At 38.6% G+C, this 27,834-nt stretch overlaps 1 protein-coding gene across 1 annotated transcript in view; it reads right to left on the reverse strand.

The window, feature by feature from the left end:
* Positions 1-27,834, reverse strand: part of grid2 (glutamate receptor, ionotropic, delta 2) — a 537,845-nt gene that overhangs the window by 216,861 nt on the left and 293,150 nt on the right. Inside the window, exon 3 of the mRNA XM_053326218.1 lies at positions 21,973-22,260. Within this exon, the coding sequence (XP_053182193.1) occupies positions 21,973-22,260 (288 nt within the window). The remainder of the gene's footprint in view (positions 1-21,972; positions 22,261-27,834) is intronic.

Consider the following 27,834-nt stretch of genomic DNA (forward strand, 5'->3'; position numbering starts at 1 on the left):
ACAATAATAACTCCAAACATGGAGAAAATATAAAACCGAATATAATATAAGATGAGTATCATATATTATTCAATACTGGCTACATATGTTATAGGCCTATTGTAAAATATAGTAAGAGGAAGCAGTTGTTCCATCCATTATTCACACTAGACATTGGATAATAATATTGGAACTATTTGCAATTGTTAATGGTTTTATATTTGTTTTGGCAACTTCGCTGTGGGACAATTTGCGTCATCCCTAAACATTTAATATTTTATTTTACTTTTAATTAATGTATTTTAATTTTGTAATTCCGGTGACAGACCGGAAGATCCACCGCCAAAATGTTGGTTATCGTCTTCCGTGCCATTTCTCCTTTTAATGACATCTTTAACATTTCCCAACACAAAAACATGAAATAGTTTTTAATAAATCAACAATACCGTAGGTTAATGTCAAGGCCATTAGTTAATTATATAGCTGTTTCTTTGTAGGGTTTTGATAGCGAGGGAGGAGCAGTGAGTTGTGGGCACGTTCGACTACTGTTTAGTTGTCTGATGGCTGCATTCCATTTCAACTGTCGACTGACGGCCGATCATACTCTAGTCTAAACAGCATATCTCTGATGTTTCATAGCCTCTGACTGTAAACTGTGAGGTTGCTCATTTAAATGTATATGTCAACGACAATGTGGCAGAGGATATTTAATATGAATATAATAAAAATAATATTTCATTAAAAGTGTTCTTAAATAATGTTGAATCACGCACTCAGGCTGTGGGTCCAATGTAGGCCTACATCAAAATCTTCTGCCGCGGAGGAGCAGCGCAACCCTAACCCTAACCCTAGGGTTTTACAACCCTAATGTATGCTTTCTAATATACACTAAGTTTAAGGTTTAAAGGTCAATATTGTAGAGCAACCCTAACCCTAACCCTAACCCATGTAGAGTTCTTACTGACATATGTTACTCTCCAGGCACACACATTCAGAGATTACAATACTGCTGACAATTTATAGCACCATAAGGGTAAGGGTAACCCTAACCCTAACCCTAGCCCTAACAAAGGGCTAATAAGGGTAAGGGTAACCCTAACCCTAACCCTAACCCTAGGGTTAGGGTAAGGGTAACCCTAACCCTAGGGTTAGGGCTAGGGTTAGGGCTAGGGTTAGGGTTACCCTTACCCTAACCCTAGCCCTAACAAAGGGCTAATAAGGGTAAGGGTAACCCTAACCCTAGCCCTAACCCTAGGGTTTGCTTGTGCGCTTGTACCCACGATTTTGTTCTTTCGGTCACTACCCAAAGCTCATGTACTGTCCTTATATGACTTATTTGAGGATTTTACATTTTCTAATCTGTTATCCCCTGGCAGGTTATATACACACACATAGCCTAAAACAGGACAAGAATACATAACACAATAGTATAACAAGCATTGTGCGTGATGATGTAAGGTGTGTAAGTTCATATGAACCTACAGATTTTCTACATACCTACATCTACTATATTCATACAGTGCAAATCACAGAAAGCATCTACTGACACACTAACAGGAACACATCAGTGTTGTTTTCTGGAGTCACTGGGTGTTTCGGGTCTTACAACAGACACCCTAGTTCAGGCGACCAGACCAAGGTTGATCAGACCCCGGCCTGTGTCCCAGTATTCTGCTGTCCCCACTGTTACCCCCTCTTCAGCCAGAGCCACCTGGGAGCTTTTTCTGCAGCCTCCACGTTGGGTCTCAAGTCAGACTGGGTGATGTCTGGTGGTATTCTCAGCTGCTTTTCCAGGTTGACTGACATAGTCTACATTTAACCACCAGAGTTATCTGTTGTCCCCTTGCAGGTCTCTCTCACACACACAGCCCCCAACAGACCAAAAAAAATGCAGCCTGTGAAGTAATGGGTTGCCCTTGAAGCCTAACCCTAACCCTAAATCAGGCCTTGGTACTGCTATAAATTGTCAGCAGTATTGTAATCTCTGAATGTGTGTGCCTGGAGAGTAACATATGTCAGTAAGAACTCTACATGGCTCCTGCTCTACAATATTGACCTTTAAACCTTAAACTTAGTGTATATTAGAAAGCATACATTAGGGTTGTAAAATGATATTTCCAATGAATATATAAAATATCTGGCAGAGCCAAAGTAGTAATCATACTATATATTTGATCTATGTTAATAAAAAGTATAAACGTTGCTTTATTTGTTATATTCTCTAATATCCTAGAAATGGCTTTTTTGGGATGGTAGTTTTTTGTCTTACACTGGGTTTGTAAAATAGGGTTATGTATAAGTACAGTCCAACTAGTAACTGCTCTGTATCTAGATGACCTGTTTGATTTCTAGAAATTAAATAATACTAATAATTCTAGAAATAATATTAAACATGAATTGGGCCTAAATCTTTCCAAATATAAAAATGAATGTATGAGGCAGACATCAATGTCTTTATTACACTTGGTATCTAAGAGACACAACACTAATGAAAATGGTTGAATGGTTTATATGAATTTACTGAGTTACAACAAGCCAATGAAATAATCAGACAATTATAATGTGTGCACATCTTTTCTGTTACATAGGCAGAAGGAGTCAATCAAATTCAAAATAAATAACTCAAAAACAGAATGGAAACAAGAAAAAGTATGCATGGCTTTTGGAGGATAAAATAAGAGAAAGCTGGGTGCCTATTCAGAAAACAGTAATGGAAGAAAAAGCAATGTATTGTGATATACACCATAATTAAACACAAATCATCACTGCTGTAGGCCCTGTTATACAACACACACATAGAACATATATACAGATTTAGATTTTTTTTTTAACAAAACATATAAAACCATAGAAATAACATAAAACTATATACACCATTTATTTTTACTTATTATTTTATAAGTATAAATATACCCATGTATATATGTATTCCTCCACCAAAGAATCCTAAAGTAATATTCACAGGTCACATTTCCTTATTCAAAGGGCAGATACGTTTCAGCTCTTAATGCAAAGTCAACAGTTTTTATTTTCAAAACATTTCCTTGAGTTAGGCTTCCAATGGGCTGGCTGGCTCTTTGCATGTTAACAGTTTGTGTGTGTGTTGTGTGTGTGTGAATGCATGAATGAGGCATAGGTTTGTGTTGTGCTTTTAAGTTAATTTGCATTTACATGTCAGGAATTAAAGACTTCCTTTTATGAATGCTCTTCAACTCCGGTCACCTATATGTGCAAATAAGAGAAACAGAAGATCATTAGGAATTAGTTGAATTTCTACAATACACATATATAACATTTTTATAGAATAATACAACAATGGCCTTATTTACCAGCATGTCCATGTCCTCCTCATCTGAGCTGCTCTCAAAATCGTTTTCTACAGCTTGCTCCTCAAGCTGCTCTTCTCCCTCATCCAGGTCCATTGTAGTACCATCAAGTCCTGCCCTTATCAATTGCAGGTACTTTTCCTTGACTGTGACAAGGTGAGACTGCAGCTGAGACCTTCTTTGGCTGAGCTCTGCCTGAAAACCTTGAAGGCCTTCTTCCGAGAGGCTACTGTGGCTACCTTCAGAGTCAGAAAGACTTCATGAATAAGTTGTCATTAATAAAAATAATGCTGAATATAAAAAAAACAATCTAATAGCTTACCATCAGTGCAGATGGACAGATTGCTCAAGGTCTGCTCCTTATTCTTGAGGAAGTCCCAGTGTTGCCTTACTTCAGTTGCAAGGATCAACACCTCCTCCTCTAGTCGCCTTATATGCATGACCTTGTCAAAAAATTTCTTTTTTGACAGGAAATCCACACCATCTGAAAAAACATTTATAATAATGGCTCAGAGAGGTTGAATTAAAACATAAATACACAAAAAGATTTCATCTTGTTTACCATTTCCTAAAGTCTTTCACAAAAAGTTAATGATATTAAGTTAACATGTGATCCAAGCAAACTACCAGACAAAGAATTTATTTTATACTTAGTCCATCCATCTATCCATTTTCCGGCAGCCTTCCCCACCACCTGATCCAACTCGCCACCAGTTCTGCTCCTCTCTTCACCCGAGTGTCCAGCCGCAGGTCAGATGATACCACTACAAAGCTGATTGTTGACCTTTGGCCTAAGGTGCTCTGGTACAACGTACACTTATGAACACACATATGCTCGAACATGGTGTTTGTTATGGCTATATGTTATCCATGACTAGCACTAGCCCTGGTTTCTCTTTTCCGGGAGAGGTTCCTATAGCCCTGTGTTTCTGCTTCATCTGGGATTCTTTGAATCGTTCTTTGTCTGGACCCTTACCTGGGATCAATTTGCCATGGGAGACCCTACCAGGGGCTAATGCCCCCGACAACATAGCTCCCAGGGTCATTGGGACACGCAAACCCCTCCACCACGATAAGGTGACGATTCACGGGGGGTACTTAGTGTCATTAGAAAAGCAAGTGTTAGATGTGTACAACAGACAACAGCAGCACTAATTATGCTGTGTAAATGTTTTTCTATTGGGGATACAGAAGGATATCAATAAAAAATTGGAGTTTTAGCCTGGAGAAAAGACTGCACTAACTGTGTGTGGTCTTCAATTTTGTTACTGTGTTCTTCTTTTTCCCTTTTGTTTATGTACCAACAGTCAATTTTTAACACCTTTTCCATCACTGAGCCTCAACCTGGGGTATAGTGATCTAAATCAGAAGTTTTGATAGATAACAAATAATGAAATATGGAACATACCACTGGGAGGTAACTGCCAAGGCAATATATAGCCAGCCTGAGTAGTGTTGCTGGCAGATCCAATTTGTTGGTGAATTTCGACCATCCTGTCGTGTTGAGCCACGAACATCTCCAGCTGATTTTTTTCTCTCCAAATGCGGCTACGTAACACGCTGCGGCCAGAGTTGCTGTCTGGATGACATTATAAAAGGCCCATTCCAATACATGAAAATGAAAATAATTACATGCAAAAAAGCTTTACTAAAACACCTGGTCTTTCACAAATATTGTACCTGATTGGCCATAAAGGCGTGCTCTGCGCTGTCTTAAGCCCAACGATGTCTCCTCAATTTTTCTCCTCAATTCCAGCAGAGAACCATTACTGGCTTCATGGGGTTCTTTACAATACAAAGCATCATTTGGTTTTGCAAGAACACTGTGCATCTGTAGTGCTTGGTTGTCAAGCCTGTTGTAAATGTAAAAGTGGACGTGACGATTATTACAGACACCTACCATGTTCAGCCCAGTCCTGGACATCTCTGACCCACTGCTGCACAGTGGCATCATCAGCAGACATCTCTCCTTTTAAGGATTCTAGGCTCTCCCTCTCCTTTTGAAGTGTCTGCTTTGTCTTTTGGAGAAAGAAATCTTTTGTACTTTGCCCATTTCATGCTCAAATTACAATGGGGCCCTATTAAAAAAAAAAAATGTTACCTTGTGAAATCTTGTGCACAAGGTGTTGCACATGTTGTCAATTTTTCGCCTATTCCAGTCCATGACTTGGACAGTCAGCATGTCTGTGCGAGCTGTTAAGAACAAAGGAGAAAAAAGAGAAAAATAATGCAGTCAAAAAAGAGAGAGAGAGATTTTTTGAGAGATTATTGTGTTGTATGATTATGTGCAATATGTACAATGTTTATGTCATTGCCTACAACCAACCTCCTTTGCCCATAAATTTAGTATTTATGGCTGTCCTGGAGAGGAAGGAATTTACCATTTCAACCTCCTCTCCCAAGGTTGAACCAGCTCCATCCTGATTTCCTCCTCCCCATTTTATCTGTTATTTTATAAATATACATAGAAATCCATAAGTCTAACAAGTACATAAATCACAGCTGGCAGTATTTGGCTACAAATGATTTGAAAGCAAACATTAAAGATGACTACTGCATGTATTTGTATATTAACTTTGTGCAGCTATGTATTTAGGGCTAATGTAAACATCCTCACATTAAAGCGGCACTTGAATGTCACAGTCATTGTTGCATTAAAAAGAAATGTCCTTTAGTACAGAGGCAAAATAACATAAACGGATTCTGTCTTGAATACAGGAGTGTATCATATGAAATATTAAAAGTATGTTTGAAACAAGTGATAGATAAACTTACCTCACACTTGATGCCATGTGCTTTTGCATGGAGCACAGACAAAAATGGCTTCATGGCAGTGAGGTCCTTGTACTCAGGACACACTCCCCCAATCCGGTTGACATATGGCCAGTATTTGCATATAACATCCATGCAGAAGAAGGTTGGAGCACTGACGGCTGCAACCTCCTTCTGCAGGAACATAGGATATGCAAATATCTCACCCCTGTAGGATTGCATAACAGAATTGCAGTAATTGGTGAACTGATGCCAACAATGCATAAACAATTATACAAAAGAAGAAGAAAACAAAAAAAAAACTTTAGCTAAACGTAACTTGAATATAATAATGAGTTTATCATGCCAGTAAGCTTATGTGCAGAAACAGTGAAAACTGTGGGTTGTATGGCTACATAAAGACCATTAGGGAGAGGTATATAAACCAGCATACTGCCACCTGATGTTCATAGAAATGTGTCACATTATGAGTATTTGAAATAAATAGGGCTGTATAGAAATTATAAAGAGTGTTATTAAACTTGCCTGTACATATTCAGGGCACGTAGAATAATGCCGTGACGGCATACAGCAACTTCTAGACCCTATGGAACAATTAAAAATTAAATTAAACATGATTCTGCCTTTTGCTGAAATGTCTTTCTGCATAATACAAATGTTGTCACTTGTGATAAGCTATTTGATAACTTCTACACAAGAACGGAAATTGCTAAACATATGTATATGCCTACCACCTTGTCCAAATTAGTAACAAATTGGGGGCACAATGGCACAATAGTAAGCACTTCTGCCTCCCAGCAAGAAGGTATGGGTTTAAATTATGTTTACATTACTTGTGTTTACAAAATATACTTGACAAATCAATCATTTCTTTTTTCCTACTAAAATTCCTCACAGGGGTTAGAATGCAAGCAGAGGTTGAAATGCAATGCACTAACACTAAATGTGATATCATTACAAGGGAAGGCTCTAAACCCCATACCTGCTCATCAAGGCCAGATGAGCTCTTTTGGCTGGTCTGTTTAGCAGCACTAAACTGCGACCTGCCACAAACCCCCTTTCCTGGGACCTACAAAAAAGGACAAAATAAGCTTATTGTCAGTAATATTATATTTAACTATTAACATTTGTGGATGTCAATTTTAATGCACAATACTTTTACATGCATCAAACTGGTTAATAATGGCCAATGGAACTTCTACCCTGAAAATGATATTGGACTTGATGCATAGGAAGTATAATTAGAATATACTGGATTAAAAATACACAAAAAGTCTTACATGCTTGGCTCTTCTGGCGACTTCCTCCACAAATGCGGCAACATCTGAATCTTTGCATAGAAGCACACCGTCAAAATAACCTGGATCTTCTGAGCTGCAGAATATACATGGTATATGAATTGTGAGTACAAATGCAATCATTTGAAATATCTGTTTGAATCGCTTAACAATGAACAATAGCATTGTGGTAAACAGACCGTCCTTCCTTTTTGAAGCGGTAGTGCTTCCGGTTCCCATCAACTGATGCTGCCAACATTTGTGGAGAGCAGGCTGGGCAGGTGAATGGCTGCTCTTTACAGAGTAGATCCACCTCGAAAGAGCATATGGTCCATTCCATGTAGCTCCTTCCAAATGTGTCTGAACACACTTTACCAGTCTATTGAACAATTAATCAATGGTAAAATTTTGAATTATGCAGAATTAGAAAGAGGTCATTGTAAATATTGTGTACATATATTGTAAGACAACCCACTCTGCCATGAAATTTAGTTTGGGCATCTAACATCCTCAAAAACGCCAAACGCGAGATGCCCGGAGCAGCCAACTTCATCTCCCTGAAGTTTTGTAAAACAGTGGTGTCAAACACTGTGGAAAACTGGACTGTGGCAGGCCAGTAGCCACTAAGTTGAAGATGCAAGAGGTCTGCAGTCCAATTTGAAGAGCAGCCTTCACACCTAAGTGCTGGTAGTGCCAGATCATACCGGCCTGGGAGGAAAAAAAGCATTAAAGCATATTATGTTGGCAGGTAAACCATTGAGATGATGTGTTTGTGTAGATCAAAAAAATGGAATATTCAAAAATATGGTATTAATTTTATGCTATGGAGTTACCTTTCATGTTTATTAGAACAATAGGCCTCCCTGGAATGACCACAAGTTTATGTTCAGGGCAGTGGCAAATACGGTCCGGAAGTTCCATCGGCAACATTTTCACTACAGAAAAGGCAAAGGCTTTAGTGTAATAGAGATATTTTATATGTAAAATTTCCGCACTGCAAGTTTAAAGAATCTTTAAAAATAAAATATATATGCTACCACATGATTGGTGTGAAAATCTCCCCTGGCCTTCATCCTTAATTATTACGGTTGGCGCCAGAGGCAAGTAGTAGCCATTTATGTTAGACAGGCGGTTGTGTAGGGCAAGGGTCTGATGCCTTTCTGCATCACAGTCACAGCAGTAGTGTTGCATTGGCATGCAGTCAGGACACTTCACTACTGCTGTTTTTCTGCATGTTTGCTGCTGGCATTCCTGTTCCTTAGGATAGGTTGCTCGAAGCATGTTATCCACAATATGCTTTCGAGCTTCCTTCCATTTCTCAGCAGACAGCTCATTGCGCATATTCCAGCCAGTTGCTGCTGCTGACTTGTGCACATTTGAAGTTAGCGCAAACTGGTCGCTATGCATGTGCAAAACGCTGCTGAGGTCTTTCAGAGCAGCATCTGTTTCAGGAGATAGAAAAGTTGTTGATAAATGGGTTATGAGCAAGTCATAGAAATTTGAGTAAAAACAGAATATAGCCCAGTAAAATATCCAAAAAACAGGATGTTATATTATTTGCTCAAGCCAAAATGTGTGACTCTGTGTCATTCATTTATCACAAAGCAGTTACAGCCAAGGAGCTAAATAAGAGTTGATCACTAGTTAGCCAATAATCTTTCAGACTTTTATAAGAATATAAACAAGTTTGTGCAACATTAAATTTGAATGTAGTCCCATTTGTCAATAGGTTTCAGCATCTACAAGGCAGAACAGGTAAATCACATTTCTTAATCTAGTCTTTAACCCTTTGACACTACAATATTATCTGTGTTGTTCATGCACCCAAATGAGACAAACCAGTAAAGACTAACCCAAACATGGAAAATCAGTCATTGAGTGTGCTTGTGTTTAATCTTACGTGCCAAAACTCTGTTAAAAACAAAACAAAAAACATTAATGATCACTTACCAAGACTTGCCTCCTGCTCATCTGGCATCTCAACTGATGTGTCAGGAACACTTGGAGTGGTTGATTTGGCCCGTCCAGCTGAAAAGAGAAATGTCAACATGGAGAACGCATACAGAATGTCAGTGTAGTGTCAGTGTGTATGGAAGGTTTATTCATACTGTGAGTTCCCCACTGGGTGTGAAAACCAATGGGCTCCAATAACTCAATCAATAACAATAAAAACGCTTTTTGTTCTGCTGGTACTGCCCTTGTTTGGGGATCTCTCTTACATTTAAAATTTCTCCTTCTATATAAAACTTAAAGGGCAATAAGTCTCTACACTAAACATCATTTGGAAATAGTAAATTTGGGTTAGGGTTCAAATTCACTGGCCCTTAAATATTTCACACCAAGGCAAAGTTCTGTTTGCGTCTTGGTTTTTGGATCATGGTTCTCAACAAAATGAAACATGATGTTGTAAATGTCCCTTTATAATCAGGACATTATAAACATAGTTTTATCTACATTATATTTAAACAATCCGTTGATGATTACAACAACACAAAATACTTTGTACACTATGCAAGGTTGGATATGATAAACTAACCACGTGAGTTTGATGAGGGAGACTTGATGGTTTTGGCAATAATATTGCCGTCTTCATCACGTCTTCTCCACGTTACTTGGAGAGTGTGGGAGTGGCGCTGTTTTCTTTTTTTTTTCTTCTAAGAGAGAGAGAGTGTGAGATAAAAAGCGGTTCAGTAATAACAACAGTAGTAGCAACACATGTATGATTACTGATAATAGTATATGATAACAATTATTGCAGAATGCATCAGTGTCAATTACGCATCAAATAGCATGATGTTAATGTGAGTGCTAGGCTACATACTGTAGACTACCCAGCAGCCGAGCCACTCACAATATCCTAATGCTGCCACAACATAATGTACACTACAGCTAATGTTCTCTTTTGAAGATCGCAGATATCAATTGTCTGCTAAGTTTCCCAATCCATGACACTATCCCATATTGTGATTTTGTAGATACACTAAACAGAATGTTGATATGCACAATTATGTCTGGTTTCCAAGTATAGAACAGGATTTTAAATTAATACATTACCAATGTTGAGTTCAGATACTCTGACAATTGTTGAGCTTTTAAGAGATTTTGCTCCAGATCTCGCTCTATTTCAGAGTCTCCTGATGCCATAGTACCTAAACAACAAAAATAGATGTTGAAACCCTAACCTCTGGGAAAGGGTAATAAGTCATAAGCATAAGTATTGTCATAAGTATTTTAGATGATATAACTGTGCATCTCATAATTAAATCACTATATGACAATTATATAATACTATAGCCAGTGACAATTGAATTATGATCAAACTTGATCATTAACATTACTTTTGAACATATCTGGCATGCTATACATAATGTAAACTTACCAGAAATTCCCTGACAGATAAACAAACAGATAAACAAATAGACAGATAAACAAACAGATAAACAGATAGACAGATAAACAGATAAACAAACAGATAAACATATAGATAAACAGACAGGCTGAAAGGTTGGCTCTTAAAAGAGCCGTTGGTTTATATTAAATGGGTGCTTGGGTTGAGGGGTTTGAAGGGGAACTGGTTATCTGTAAAACAGTAATAAAGGTTCAGTAAAAGCATAGTCAAGCAAGACTACTCTAGTAAGGTTAGCATAAACACGAGCCTTGCTATGTTAAAAACCCATAAAACCATACAGAAACTTAGTCAATAACGTTAAGTACTATGCAAAACGTTGCTCCATCAGTCTTATTGTTGTTAACTAGATCGATCGGTTTCATGTCAAAATAGTTATTACAATTTACAATTATAACACAATTTGGTAGTCTTACCTGGGACGAAGGAAGGCGGGGAAATGGGTTCTGAGCGGCAGGGATTGCGCATGCGTACTGACGGCGTTCATGACACTCACCATAGCAACGATAAACACTGATAACATTTCGTAATAAATAAAAACTACAGTTGGTTTATAGTTACTGAATGACATTTTTGACAGTAAATTGTACATTTATTGACATACATGTCATCAACAGGCATTGTAAAGACACAAAATGTTGCATTTTCCACATAGGAGCCATTCGGTTTCAGGGTCTAGTTTCAGGGGTTTGCGCAGGCGCAATGATCGCCCGTGTGTCTTTCTAATATCTACTACAGCTGAATTAATAAATCATTGCATATAGATGATCTGTGTTAAGAAAAAGTAACGATATTGCTTATTCCAGATATTACAGCCAAAAGAGGAGACGCAAGTTACCGGCCATAACCACCGGGTTGAGTCCTTAGCAACCACCATAGCAACGTAGTGAGACGTGAAAAAAATCAGTAGGGAATAGTTATGATATCATACCCGCTCCATGCTGTGTATAATGAATATGAGAATACTTTTTCGTGACTATCTCATTGCCTGCTGTGACCTTTTCTCAATGAAATATGAAAAAGTGGGAGGGGGCGGACGACCGGGGTTCCCTTCTGGGAGCGCATGACGTCACTGGTGATGCCCCCTGATGTAAATGCTTGTTTCACAGCCGTATTATTATCATCATAGTGTGGTATCTGAGGTGTAGAGGCTGTAGACCATATACATATATACACTGTAGACTATAAGCAGAAGATTTGAGACATGAACGTTTATTTCTCTTTTTATTCTTCACAACAAATTACGTTCGCTGAGGATCATGGGTAGGCTAAAGTAGCCACTTCCGCTAATGTCCAAAGCGGCAGAAACAAAACGTATTTCTCACAATCGAAGGTGAAATAATTGAAACCGATGGTCATAACATTCACTCAAAATTTCGCTGAGTTATCCAGGACACTTGCTTGTTTTTATGTCAAGAAATGTGGAGGATATAAATACAATCGTCAGTGAATTAGCCGGTCTTTCCAGGACGTATAAAGACACAAAAGGGGTCAAATCTCCTGGTTAAATGTTTAATAGTATAGCGTTTATATTGTTTAAGCAATATAAAATATTCGTGGATTACTTGATTTTAATCAATACATTAAATTTCGGGGCTATTTTAAGAACAGCCGTGAGACTTGGTTGCGCAGGCGCACTGATCACTTGTGTGGGTCACTGCGTGTATTCAGATTCGTATGATATCGTACGAAAAGTAGTGCACTACTTTTCGTACGATATCATACGAACTGAATATGAGGATAAGTTGAACCCAGACACTAAATTGTAATGGCTATTAAAGGGAACACCACTGTTTCTTTATACACATACATAACCAAAATATGCTGTAAAAAATATATACATTATTGTCCAAGACAATGTAAACAATTTTAAAGGAATTCCATAACATACCTTTAAGTATAGAAATAATTATGGGTAACCTAAACAAAGTACTTGTTGCTCCAGGAACACTCCTTTCGAGGGAGGAGAATACATTGATTAAAATGGACCAACAGCCCAGGAGGTGGTTTTAACACATTGAGTATTAGATGGGATTCCCCTGAGTGTGGAATACGGGAAAACATCAAACATCTGCAAATGAGATTCTGTCTATGTAGCTCTGTGGTTGTCTGTCAGAGCCTCCCTGTTCTAACTTTCACACCACCTCTGCTTGACTTGCAAATCTGCCCCATCTTCAAATAGTAGAGAAAATACTAAAGTTTGGGATTGTATACTTTCACTTGCCATCTGACTTCACAGGTTCTGGCCTTTCTCCTTCCCAACCCTCTGCTCTGTTTCAATCTTGCCCTCCCTGCCTGAAGTATTTAACATGTAACTTCACCACCATTTCTGAGCCTAACTCCAACCACTGCATAATTAAATAAAAGTGGACAAGGGGCAAGGGGACTGATGAGGTGTTATGATGGATCCCAGTGCTTTTCTTGGCAAAACTCATTCCTGACAGGGAACGCCTCTGATGGCTACTTCTTCTTGCCTTTGTTTCTTGGATTAGTTAGTTTTAGGCATGAGGAATACAGTTGGTTAGGATTAGGGTAAGAATATGAGGGTAACCCTGTCAGAGGCAGAGTAGGGTTGGTCTTGCCATGAAATGCACTGGGATCCACAATAACATGATGCAGTTTGCAAGTTATATAGATAGATAGATCTGTATTGTCATTGTTAAAACACAATGAAAGTCAGGCTGTAGCTCTTCACCAAAAATACATAAATATATACTTTTTAAAGATTTTGTTGGCATAGAAACCTTTATTTAGCAGTACACTGACAGGACACATGGGGGAGAGAGAGAGGGGGGTATGACATGCAGCAAAGGACCTCCGACCAGGATTCAAACCAAATAAATAAATAAATTCATCAATAAATAAATTGAGTCATGGGTTAGGGTTAGCAGTAGGTCACCTAACCCATGACTCCGTGCCATGGTGGCACAGTAAAAGTCTGTCAGAGGTTGTTGTGGGAGGTGGGCATGTTTCATATTCCTGAGGAAGTTAAGTCTTTGCTAGGCCTTCTTCACCTGTTGAGAGATGTGTGTGGACCACGTAAGATTTGCAGAGATGTAGACTCCTAGGAACTTGAAACACTCTACCCTTTCTACCTCCGCCCTTCTATTCAGAGGGCAGAGTGCTCCGTGTGCTGTGATTTTCTGAAGTCTACCATCATCTCTTTTGTTTTTTTAAGTGTTAAGGTCCAGGTTGTTGTGAAAGTACCACTTTGCTAGATGTTGAACCTCCTCCCTGTCTCACTGTTGTGGGTTATAAGTTCTACTATGGTGGTGTCATCAGCAAATTTGGTGATGGTTTTTGAGGAGTGAATGAAGGAGCAGTTATGTGTGAAGAGGGAGTAGAGGAGAGGACTGAGGGTTGATAAAGTACGGTGTTCCATTCTGACATGTTGGAGTCTGTTGCTAAGAAAGTCCAGTATCCATTACCACAGTGAACCATTCAAGCCAAGTTTGTGTGGGATTATGGTATTGAATGCAGAACTAAAATAAACAAACAGCATCCTTTGGTATGTGTTCTGATGATCCAGATGTGTAAGGGCTGTGTACAGGGCTGTTATAACTGCATCAACAGTTGATCTGTTTTCTGTGGTGTTTACTCTGAATACAAAAACTTGAGATGCAAAATATTGCTTGTTTATTTTATTTGCTTATTGATTACTTTTGCACTGTGTCTTAATGGTGTTATATTACAAGCCTAACAGTTCTAGTTTCATACTGCTAGTGTGATTAACAATTTTATTGGTGCATAAGGAGATAATATATAAGTGAGAGCACTTACATTTTACTTCTATTATAAAAGCACGAGTGTACAAAATTAATACTGTATTTTCAAATTATTGAAATGGTTAAAATGTGTCATAATTCAGGACTAGTGCTAAAAATAGGAGGAACACAGTTCATAAAGTTATGATGATGATGACGATGTTATCAATACAGCTAAGGTCCTTACGTTAAAATAAATTTTCTATTAGTAAAAAGTAGCATTTGGTCTCATTTATATGCATATAAATAGGAATGAAGCTTGACTGTACATTGTTCATATGATAATGAGTGTTTTGCTCCCATAGAATCTAAGTTGACATAAATTAATTTTGCTCAAGTTGCAAGGCAAGCTGGAGCAAGAGTAGAGTAGGGTATGACCTTGCATCGCTTTTCTTCCATTTAATGTGTGAGTGATTTACCTGACAATTCAGGTCGAGGCCACAGAAAATTTCATTTCAATAAATGGCAGAACAAGTACAAATATTTTATAACAGTATTTTGTTTTTTTCACTTGTAAAGGGAACTGTTTTAGAAACATGATCTAGACTTGAATTATTACTGTAGTTCATTTAATGACCAAAATACAGCATGTAAACTTCAAAAACTGCTACTGTAATGAATAGTGAATGAACAGTCCTTTTTTCATAAAGTGAGGCAGTCTCAATAGCTATTCTCTCACTTTAGTCTGATATATTAAATATTAATCATTCAATTAAATTAAAATACAACAATTGCCACATACAAAGCCATTTGGAATTCATGTTATATTATTTTAAAACACTGAATAGACATTGAACAATAGAATAAAAAGCATTTATTTTGAAAGCATTTTATTTGTAACTAAACACCATTGTCAGGTTGGTACTTTTGAGGAGGAAAATCATACAACAGAAATGTATTGGTGCATAGCTTAGTAAAGTTGATAACTGTGTTTTTCTGTGCAATTGTCTCTCATGTAATCTCCACCCAGTTTTCTTCTGTTGTTAGACCAACACCCTTATCTCTTTGTTTTCTTTTTTCCCCTTGGCCTGTTCCTCTGGCTATCCTTATCCCTGCCCCAGGCATTTCACTGTTTTATGGCTCAAAGGCAATGGTTCTTAACATATGGACTGAGCGTCAAAATTGAATGCAGGCCTATTTCCCTTAAGCCTAGGACAAGATAATGAATTTCTCAGTTGAAGTCATGGCATCTGTAAATGTTCAGGTACCCAGCCCTGGGGATCTGAACCTGAACTTTGAAAGTTTACCTCCATATTGGAAATAAAATGCTTCTTCCTGACTGCCTATCACTCTCTAAATTGTCTATTCTTCCAGAGCTAAGTCCCTATTTCCATCCACTTGCTTTATTTCCCTTATTCTCTTCCTTTCTTTCATTCTTTATTTCTCAAAGCCCCAGGCTTCACATTCCCAGAGTCTCTGCAGAGAGCTTAACCATCACTTATAAAAAAAAACCCTCCATACACACTCCATAAAAGGCTTGGCACCTTTTAGGTGTGCATCACTTTACCCATCTCTGCAAATCTTCTGTGGCTTTTAATCCCCCACACCCCACACAAATTCTCTTCACTGCCTTTCATGGATCATGGATCTTCATGGATGTCTAAACTTTGCTTTACTTACCTGGATCATTTCTTTCTTTCATTGTTTTTTTCTTTGATTAATCTATTTGATGATCAGTAGTCAGTTGGACTGAAACATTTGAGGAACAAGCAAATTCTTCTCCAAAACAAGTACTCTGGTTTCTAATTGTTAATGACCACTGGATGTGGCTGCATCATGTTTAGGCTCTGCTGGGGCTGTTGGACAAGATGCATTATTATTAGGGACCAAGCCGAAAGGCAAGAGGGCAAGGACCCTATTTTATTTGTGTTTTTTATTATTCTACCGCCTCTTTGAGCCTCAATTTGACCCCCTAAACATACATAAAAACTCACCAAATTTGACAGGCACATCAGGTCTGGGGAAAAATTCGATAAAATGGAACAACATCAAACTCTATAGTGCCACCTAGAAACACTAAAATGGCCACTACGCCTGATAGGAATGTCGTAAAAAGATCAAACCAAAACTAAATTTTATCAAGACCTACAAATCACGCGCTGACACTCCTGACTTAAATCCAACAGGAAGTGCACAATTTGCTGTTACATGTGGGATTTTCGACGATTTTTGGCCTCCTACAAACATTATCTTGTCCGAGGGCGTTCATCGTGGCAGCCTCAAACTTAAATAGCTGACTTAGCACACCCTGCTGCACAAAAGTTCTGAACAACTTTTTCATTACTCCTCCGGTTTGGATTTTAGAAGCCCTCAAAGGTCAAATGCCCAAAAACCCTCGCCAAAACGCTCCCATAGACAATGAATGGGAGGAGAGTCTAATGCCACTTTGACCCTGAATTTGACCACCTAAACATGCTTCAGAACAGACCAAATTCACCAAGCACATCAGGTCTGGCCATAAATTTGATAAAATGGAAAAATGAATACACCTGATTCTAATTATTAACTCGTTATCGCCCCCTTGACAAGTTTCAGCTGCATGATAATGAGTTAATTATTAGAATCAGGTGTGTTAGAGATATCTAAAACATGCAGGGCAGTAGCTCTCCAGGAGCAGGGTTGGAGACCGCTGCTGTAGACATTCCACCGCCAATGTCCTCTAAGGATGCAAAGGATGCAAACTTCTACTCTGGGGTTGCACATTTTGTAAAAATGTTTTACACTCTTTTAGTTGTTTTTCTATATATCTGCTTGCCTGACTGTGTCTGATCTGCCCAACCAAATCTGCTATGCCTTCAGATCTCTGTCACTATGTCCCCTCTGCTTTACTGTTTTGTTTTTTCCTTTTATATTTGCAATTTCTTTTATCTCCTTTTCTCTTTTGCTCTCTGAACAGTTTTACTCTGGAGAAGAAATAAGACATGACCTCCCTGTATAAAACTGTATCTTTGGTGTTTGGCTTATGAGGTACCTGTTTACCTCCATTCCTCTGAATCTGCCTTTATCATCAACTGTCCTATGTCTCTCTTGGCATTACTTTTATGCATTCCTGTTTTCAGTGCCTATTCCTTTGTCATTTTCATTTTTTTTCTTTCTTTTCTTCTTTCTATTGTTATTACCCTTTGCTCATTAAATGCTGCACCCCTATCTGCCCTGTCAAGTATTTTTTCTTTGTCCACCTCTACAAAGGGGCAGGCGCAACAAGGTGAGGTGACACTTTTCACTGTAACATCAGCAGACACAATGGGGTACACACTTATTCTTTGTATGAAGATTAATGGGTGACATTTTCACACCTTTCAGTGTGTGATGTGAATAAAATAGAAGGTATGACTTGATAATGAGCAAATTGTTAGCAGGAAGATTTAAGATAGGAGGGAGGGAGATTTTGTTTTAAACCATTAACCTGCTTCATTAGACAGCACACAGTGTTCAGTGCACTTTATGCAAGGTGAGAGAGTTGTTTAATGACTATGGAGATGGGTTATAACCTGAACTCCAACTCACAACACCTTTAGCACACAGCACAGAACCAGGATACTGCAGCATCTATGGAGTACATAATGACCAACAGGACCTGGTATGAGTGGTGCTGTATTCCGAGGTGACCACCAGTTTGCTTGAATTTGATTTCATATCAAATTCATAAAGATCCGCTAAAATATGTATAAGTACAGATAGCACAAAATATACACTCATCATGCAAGTAACAACAACAGGTAGATATTTTAGGGGGTTTGGTCCATTGACCACCTTAGACGATATGTGACATTATGTCATCACTGCAAGGTGAATAGTTGTATGCTTCAAAAAATGTTCAAAAAAGCCTACAGTATCTAAATAGATGAGCTGTTTTTCTCACATAATTATCATTCCATATGTCAACTTAAAGTGAAATATATACCTCTGGTTTGGTTTAAAGTCTGTGTAAAGTAAGAATAAATACGTGTTCTGAGTTTAACATACCACAGAAAAGTGTGTTGTTAACCACCATTTGAATGATTGAAAAAAATCGCCAAATATATGAAATTAGGCTTCAAAGTTGGGTTAAAATCTGCATCTTTCTCTGCTCCCAAACACTGTGGGAGTGCCCACCGAGTCTGCTGAAACCCTGCCCCCTACCAAGTGTCACCTGTCAATCAAAGTCACCACCTCTACCAGAAACATGGACATTATGTCTGAGAGCTTTCTGCTGCTCACTCAGCTGCTAGCTCGGCGGCTAACTCAGCTAACTGACTAACTGTAGACTGTAGTAGTAGTAGTGTGTGCTGAATGTATTTATACCTCGACAGCAGCAGGGGCGGGTTATGCCAATCACCGGCGGTGATTTTCAGACCCGCCCACTAAATCCTGAACACAGAAATCTTGAAACACAGTTTGTGAAGCCTAGCTCCACAATTCAAATCTAAATGGTTGAAATGATTTTTACACCTTTTTTGAAATACATTTATGACCTATTTCATTAGTTTAGAAGAAAATGTCTGAATTCATTATCACTAACTTTCAATTCTATTAAACAAAGTGCATTTGTCTGAATTATAAGTGTTGTTTGTATGAAAGACTGGCAATCCAACAGGCATTACACTTTCAGAACAGCTCTTTCGTTCAGCTATAGCTTTTACTTTTGTACCTCAGGCCCCTCTTGTCATTGGCTAATGGCTCGGTGTGGCGGAGCGCTCTGAAAAATGACGCTGTGTGCAGTGCTTTTCTCTAGTCGGCCACATATGCTCTCTCCTCATCGGGAAAACTTTAAAGGCAAAAAAAAAAAAACGCTACATGGACACTCACCCTAAGAGGAGAGAGGGAGATAATAGAGAGAAAACATGTGTTCTCGGTGTCCGGAACGCACCAGTAGAGCTGAAAATAGGGATTGGGACAGTTGCACCGGAGCTTCATTTGAGAGGACACACTCGACTGTCTGTTCTCTAAAGAACTCTCCTTGTTCAGAGGGGAGGCCTTTTGGGAACATTGCTATCATCTTAAAAGGCCATCTCTGTCTCTTTCTCCCTCACTACCTCTCTCTTTCTCTCTCTTTCTCTTGCACTCTTGCTTTCTCCCTTCTCTCCTTGAACAAGGGGTGAGACCATTGGGAACAATGGTGATATCTTTAAAGGGCCTTCTGTGGCTGAGAGAACAGCACTGCCAAAACCCAGAGGATCCATGTGCTGAATCAGTGGTCACAGAGCACAGAGGGGATAGGGGGATTTAAGTAGGGTACATACATGTGTGTGTCAGTGTGCATGTGTCTGTGGGGGTATTGTGTAGATAATGTGCATGAACTTTACCACAAAAAGTGGGGACAAAATTTTGATTCACACCAGTTGATTGAAGATTGTCTAGCTGGGTGCAAAAGGCATTCGCACTTTGGTTTCAGGCTTGATTGGGGTCAGGTTAAAGTTGGAGTAAGAGCCTTTCCGCTTGAGGCATGAATATATATATTGATAATTTGCATGAAATACACTGATTTCATGGTGTCTAATGGAAGCCTCCCGAATAAAAGAAAAAATTGGTGCAGAGGAAAAATAAATCATAGTCAACTGTTTCAGATTTTGGTTTGAGGAAAAACGTCTTCAACCAACATAATCCTTCAAATACATGTAAGCTTCAGATTCAGTCGCTCTCTGAGATTAAGGAGAGATGCTGTAAAACCCAGATTAAGCATGGTGCCTTGTTCTGACACAAATAAATGTCTTGCATGACAAGATTCCTTAGTACATTTTTAAATAAATTGATACTTGTTTGATATCCATTGTTGGTGGGGGCTTCATAGTTCAGACTGACAGTGGTGTTGTTATGACATCAATACAACAGACATACATAATAAGCTTAAAGCACTTTAAGCTCGCTTTAAATGTGTTACTGTTGTCTACCTACTGTTTAAGTGGAAATTATCATTCCAATTGTTGCTCAGGGTTGATTTAATCATGGTATTTACTGCTCTGACTTCAGAGGTGTGGGACTAGCATTTCCAGTGGGGTCACATTAACCACTACTCTATATTCATTCAAAATAAACTGGTCGGTAGAGCTCACTAGTTAGAACACACATGCATATGACATACTTAATACATTGATAAATTGCTTTAAAGTCTTGGGAGATTGAGTTTCAGCCTGGGCAAGCTTGCAAAACAATTCCATTACAGAGATCCCATTGGAGATCAATGCATACAACAATTGTGTTAATTGGCTGTAATGAGTGAAATGGAGCCCAATTATGGCTATAGGGAAAAAATCAACGACAAACCACCGAAGGCAAACAACTATTATGTGCTCTCTATGGACTGGAACTTTTAGGAGTGTGTTCATTTTGTCCAACCATCAATAAGTCATGTCACAAACAATGTTTTCCATCAGCTAGAAATGCCAAAATACCTGTTTTGACTAATTAGGGTGTAATCAGAAATGTAACATACTTTTGAGTTTCAGGCCATTGGGAGCATTGCACCAGAGCCTGTCTCCCTGTATGATTCAGGGGTAAAGTACCTTTACAAATAAAAGTGCCAGGACAAAGATGGTGGAAGCAGGACCATGAGTGCAAAATGAAGGAAAGACATTATATTATATTATATAATATAAGCTTTTCATAGTATGATGGCATGACATTACAAAGCATGTTTTTATGTGAGTTTAATCAGTTGTGCGACTCTAAGAGAGGGACAGCTGCATAAATTGCTGTAGCCAGGCATTCAGAAAGGACTCATAAACACAACATGTATAACAAAGACAAAACACATGCACACCTCCTGCATACATGTACGCATACACCTGTTAATATGTGGGTATGTACGGTCTATGCATAAGAAACAGCAAACCAATATCTCTGCAGAAGGAAGCCACAAGACTGGACAAAAAGAGTGGCACTTTATAAAATGGACATAGATGTTTCCAGTCTAATGTTAGAGTTAATGGACTGGAAAGAGAAAAGGTGAAGAAATTGCAATGGAAGGGAAAATGAGACAGCATACACACAGACAGACTGACGCGTCACTGGCACAAAGATGTATGCATATGCATGTGTGTGTCTGTTTCTAGGTCTCTGCGTAGATGCATGTCCATGTCTGCCTGTGTGTGTCTGTGTTTGTTTGAAAGAGAAAGAAAGGGAGGTAGGGAGAGCGAGAGAGCAGTTTTGAACTTAACCGTACATCCATTAGCTCTCTAATGTCCTATCATGCTGAGAAACCATTGATACTGCCACATCATATGAATTCAAAATTCACACAACACTAGTTTCATACATTAGATCTTATATAGATGTCAGCTCAAGTGAATCAGCTTCCTTACCTACTGTTGAGTTTCATTTCCTTCTATCAATGACTGAAGCAAAGGAAATAACTAAATACATCAAAGTAACACTCTCAAATTAATCTGTCCACTTAATGAAATGTTAAAACAAAAATATTTTTAAATGAATAATGCTATCACTAATAGCTTTGATGAATTGTTCCTTACCAAAATCTGAATCATAGAAGAGGATGAACTTTTGCCAGCTGTACTCAGACACCACTTGCATGATGACCTCATTGAGATAGACAGGTGGGCGGACCATTAGGGTGTAGTCATCTGTTCCAGGGATGCGACTGGTGGGCGGGCAGGCTGAACGAGGTGATCCCGCTGGGGAACGCTGGATAAAGAGATGGGGGATGTGCATGGCATCGGACAGAGTCTGAAGGCTGCCTGCCGACATGCAGCCAATTGAACTGACCAGAGCCAGAATACCACGATTCATCAGCTCACATGCTGGATGGAGGGGGAAGGAGTTCACAGAGAAAGATGGAGGAGAAAGGAGGAAAACAGAGGAGGAACATATTATTTTTCAAAGCATATGAAGGGATTTAGTGGTCAAAATATGTGTTCAAAGTTTGAGCAATGCCATTTCATGTATTTGTGGTAAGAGTACACCAAGGCAAATAATTATTATTCTACAAGTCACCACACTGCAGCACCCACTACATGATATGTGGACATTTTTAGCGAACTGCTTCTGCTTATTTCCACATACATTGCCTAAAAGTTGTTCATTTGATGACCAAAGTTGTTACAGTCATACACAACCTGCTCAGTGGTAAATAGAAACAGAGGGGCGTGCAAACAGAGAGAACTGGACGCATATTTATACATACACAGGAAAAAGGCACAGAATATGAGCATATTATGTGCTACATGTAAAAACCTAATTCCTCTTTAATTTGAAAGAGTTTTGTTTCTGCACTACACCCTTGTGAATAAATACAGGTAAACCCTGTAAGAGCATCATAATACTCTTATTCAAAGCTGTTACACCCTCCATCACCAATTTTCCATTCTGACAAAAGCTGACATCAAGTACAATTCTATTGAATCAAAGTTAAGGCCGTTGTGTTTTTGTTTATGTCGTTGTATTTTCCTTTTTGCCGTTGTGTGTTGTTTAATGTCTTTGTGTTTTCCTTTTTGTCGTTGTTGTTTGCCCTTCAGGGCCACCGTAGAAGGTGTATGAATGGCTTGGTGAGCATAAAATCGGTGTGAATTATATACTATGGCCTTCAAAGTCACCAGATCTCATCCCAATTGAACACCTATGGGAGATTTTGGACCAATATGTACCATCTCCATTGGCACATGGTAGCCAAACACCTTATTGAGACACTTTATATTAGTTTTTCTGTTAATTTGTCACCTAGCTGTATGTAGTAGAGACCTGCATGACATTGTTTTCTTAATCCTGCTCCCGTGCACTCCCACTGGATTTCTGACCATTACTACCTGCAGTGTGTGTGTTATACTCCTGCTTGCTTCCACGACATGTGTGTCCCACAACATACACCCGCAAACAATCTGATAATACACCACATTCTAGAGCATAATTACATTCATATGAGTGCATTCATTTGCAATTACAACTAACCTCTTTTGCACATGTGTCACATCTAACAAGGTCTATTTTGCTTCCTTCTTTGTTAGTAACAACTTAGAAATGTGTCCAAATCCACTTGTCTTGCTTTTGTAATGCAATTCTTCAACACTTTTACAGATACAAGCTTCAGGAAGACAATGATAGCTAAATCTTGAGACCAACAGTTTGTTTTTTGACCAAAAAAACAAACAAAGTGGGTGGGAGTGGGCAGTCAAACCACCTGCTCCTGCAACATTTATATTGGCTTACAAAGGACGGGCAGGATCTCAATGACAATGCAGTTCTCTACTATTTAGTATAAAAGACTATTAAATTAAGTGTATTCAAATTTATGCATGTTGTAAAACATGCCCCTCTTGCCAGAGAGAATATCCACAATCCCCCAGTTGTTTGTGCTCTCCTGCCTAAATGCTCCCCAATTGTAAACACTATCTGTGCTTATTTCACCTCCTTTTCCTACCTTCTACTTTTCATCCTTCCTAGGCCTCTAGTGCTGTCAGAAACACCTCTACCTCCCACAGTACCCTCTCAACCCACTTCCCTGTTATCTCCCTTGTTGTCCAAAACAGCCCCTTTGAGTGCTTACCTTTCAGCCCCAATCATTTCAAAGCTGCAGTCTTGCAGTGATTTTCATTTTAGTTGCCTCACAGCATCACTGAATGTTCTACACTGTCCTCAATTTGCAGTCAAATGCCTTGCTCGTCTACCTTCTTTCTAACATCCCTTCTTCAGCACGTTTCCCATTTCACCCACCAATCTTTTTCACCATCTTTACTCACAAGCCATTTTCTCCCTCATCTCTTGTTTACCCTTATGGCAACACAAACAGTCACCTCTCCTCTTCACTCACTTTGATTCATCACCTCTTTATTCATTTATTTTTTGCACATTTCATTGCCTCCTTCAGTCCTCTCTTCCATTCCCTTCACTCACACAGCGACCCAAATACTTTCCCTTATATGCCCTTGCCCCCATTCCATCCTTCATCCATCCTGATCTTTATTTCATCCCTCACTTCTGTGCCAATGCTGCTCTTCCCTGTGTCATTCATTGTGTGCTAAGCACCAAACCCAGTTTATTTCACTTCTAGGTGATGAAAATCCTGTTATTGAGTCACTGGGTACAAGAAAAGTGAAAAAAAGGTTTAAAGACTGTACAGTGAACACACACACAAAAAATCTACACAGATACACACATACAATTGGTGCACTAGCAATGTACAATGACAAGAAAGCACAATCTAAAACAGACACGGTCAGACCATATAATGCTGCACCATCTAATCTGTTGACCCTGCAAAAATGAATCCGGAGAAAGATAGAGAGAAGAAAAAGGTCTCCAATAAAGAGAAAAGCTTGAGGAGACAGTTTCATCATTCTGAGAAAGGCAGAATACAACATTCTGTGTGTGCATGTGTGTGTGAAATTGAGCTATACAATATGACATGTCAACCAGTTTGCACAAAAACAAATGAATTGAATTTCAAAGTGGTTGAACTCTCATATCATGACAATCCAACATGTGTGATTGTCTGTTAATGATAAAAAACATTGTGTCTGTTTGATTTTGTATGCTGTTCAATTATTACATAGTTCAATGATTACTGATTTAATTTAGATATCAAACTTCTGAGATTCTGCAAAGTCACACTTAAAGTAAATTCGTGCCAGTTTAATTGTTTTGAACATTCTGCATTTGTAAGGGAAAAAAGCTTAATGTACAACACACTATGGAGCTGTTCTACTCAACAAAGTCAACGTTTACATAGTAGATTGGTTACAGTCATCATTCAAGTCTTTAGCAGTAAAGTGACGAATCTCATTCAGAGGCAATAGCTAAAAATATATAAACACAAAACCCATTTCGTGATTAACTGGCAATGTATTGTTTGGGTCAGTTTTCCGTTTTAGCAATAGCTTAAGGGTTATTTCAGACAAGCAGTTCCTCATGCTTTGATGTAGATGATTAATGAGTGAAAGCTAAAGCAGTTTCAATCTCACTGCCCATTGTGCAAGTCCACATTTTGAGGAATTAATTAAAGTGTAACAATATGTAATTAAACTTCACTAAGTCTCAGCATACTGTTTAGTCATGGCCATTACTCGTAAAACCAATGAGCCTGGGATACTTCCTTACTATTACCTTAGTGTTTGAGCATATGCCTATGGGTTTGTGTGGGAAGATACACCTGTGGATTTATTTATGCATACATTAAGTGTGCCTGTGTATGCGTATGTATTTCTCTAACTTCAAGGCTGGCTTAATATTTGAGCTGAATAAGCCAATCTTGTATAAGCTATATTATCCAGACTCTTTTATAGCGGTCATGCTAACTAACACTTTAGCCGCATGCTGTAGTCTAGCTATAGCGCATTAGCTTAGCATCATCAAGGCTTTGGCTAATGGAAGGCTTTGCTAATCCTCTACTCATTAAGGCACTTTGGAGAATTAGTGCCCTCATCCCCTCTACATCACACACTCTTAAGTCTGCAGGGGGGTTCTAAGCACTAGGCTCATTAATGCGCTTTGCTAATGACTTAAAGGGCCCGTTGCGTTAACCCAGCCCAATGTTACATCACTCTGAAATAGGCAACAGTTAAGGAGAGTGAAAATGAGAGCTAGTAGTGCTGGCTCAGCAAAATATTTCTATAGCCACAGTTTGACAACATCTAACAGAAATGCATTTTGCCTATATTGAGAAAGGTTCAGTATGACTAAGCATGAGTTGAATGTTAAGCTGCATACATGGATATTTTGTATTCATATTTTGCCAACACTTTAACCATTGTGTATAATAAATGTACTCATGCACAAAACAGATTTGGAAAAGAGGCATGCAGGAGTGCAGGAAAAAAAAGTAGCCATTTTTTCACCTACAGTATCATTCTGAACCATAACCACCCACTAACCCAAACTTAAACATCACTACCATCATCACCAACTCACACACACCTACACCCTCCCTGTATACGAGCAGTATACTCATCCATGATAAATCAGTGAGGGATCAGTTTTGCTGACACATCTAAAACTTGTCAACCTGTCCTGCAGAGGTGTTTATTTGAGGGATGTACATGTCAGTCATACAGACAAGAATGTGCACATCCAAAATTTCAGATTATTAGCCTTCGGTATTACTGCATGACTCATCTACTTTGATAATTCATCTGCTCTCTGTTTATTTACTTTGCTGATAGGTCAGTAAGTTTCAAATTCCATCAGAATGTGTACATGATTTCTGATTTCCGAAGTGAAATGGTTGATTGATCCTACACAATCTAAAACCTCTTCCTTCTCAACAACCTCCATATTAAAATAAAATCTCATTATATAAAATTTCTCATTATGTTTCATATATTCAAAGTATACTAGATAACTAACCCAGACAGATCTTGTTTATGCGCAAACCTTTCAGATGCATATTCTGTATATCAGTGTGAACATGTGTAGTGTACATGTGTAGTGTACATCTGTTATCTGCAACAGAGCATGTTATTGAGCTCTCTCTCTAGCTTGTCGGTCTGTCAGAATAAACTGACTGCAAGCACTTCACCTGCATCCAGGTGTGACCAATTCTTCTCTCTATCTGTGCCTTTTCAAGCAGCTCTACACACACACACACACACACACACACACACACACACACACACTTTATCACTCTGATACTCAGGTTTCTGTGGCCCAGTGACTGAGAGAGGGCTACGAAGCAGAGAAATCAATACCTGAAGAAAACCAATAAAAGAGTGTCTGTATGCCTGTAGCTGTGTAACATTTCTTGAGTAAGTTAGACGCAATTAGACTTCAACAGTAATGCAGTGTTACAGTAAATAGAATAAGACAGTCTTTAGTGAAAATATAAATGCTAATGTACAGTAGTGAAGTAGTTTGTATTTTAGGCCCTAATGAGCCTATAATGTCCTTTTAGGTATTGCTGATACATTTAATGAGTTCCAAGTTCAAAAGACTGAAGTGTATGTCATTTAATAAAATAATGCAGAAACACATACATTACATATGAAGGTATCATTGAGAGCATCAGGAGTTGAAATGAGTAGAAATAGTAGTATTGAACTCACATTGAACACACAGTTTGTTAGACTTTAAAATTCCTATCTAATACAACCTTAAAATAGAGGCCAAAGATCATATAACTAGGTTTTAATAAGGATGGGTCTCCAAAGCACTAAACTAAAAAACTAAAGAGCAATTAGTGTTTGAATACATATTTTTCAGGCATCTGGTATCAGTAGGATCACACATCCTACTGAGAAGCAATCACATTGCAATAACTTCGAAAGTCGCTAAGAGGGGAAGCGAGAGAGCAAGTTTTATCCAGTACCCACAGATCTGTCATAGCCAAGGGTATTTTCATGTCTAGTACTTTGTGCATGTGTGTGTTTTGTGTGGATGACCTACTTTTG

The sequence above is a fragment of the Scomber japonicus genome, chromosome 9, assembly GCF_027409825.1.
Source record: "Scomber japonicus isolate fScoJap1 chromosome 9, fScoJap1.pri, whole genome shotgun sequence".
NCBI lineage: Eukaryota > Metazoa > Chordata > Actinopteri > Scombriformes > Scombridae > Scomber > Scomber japonicus.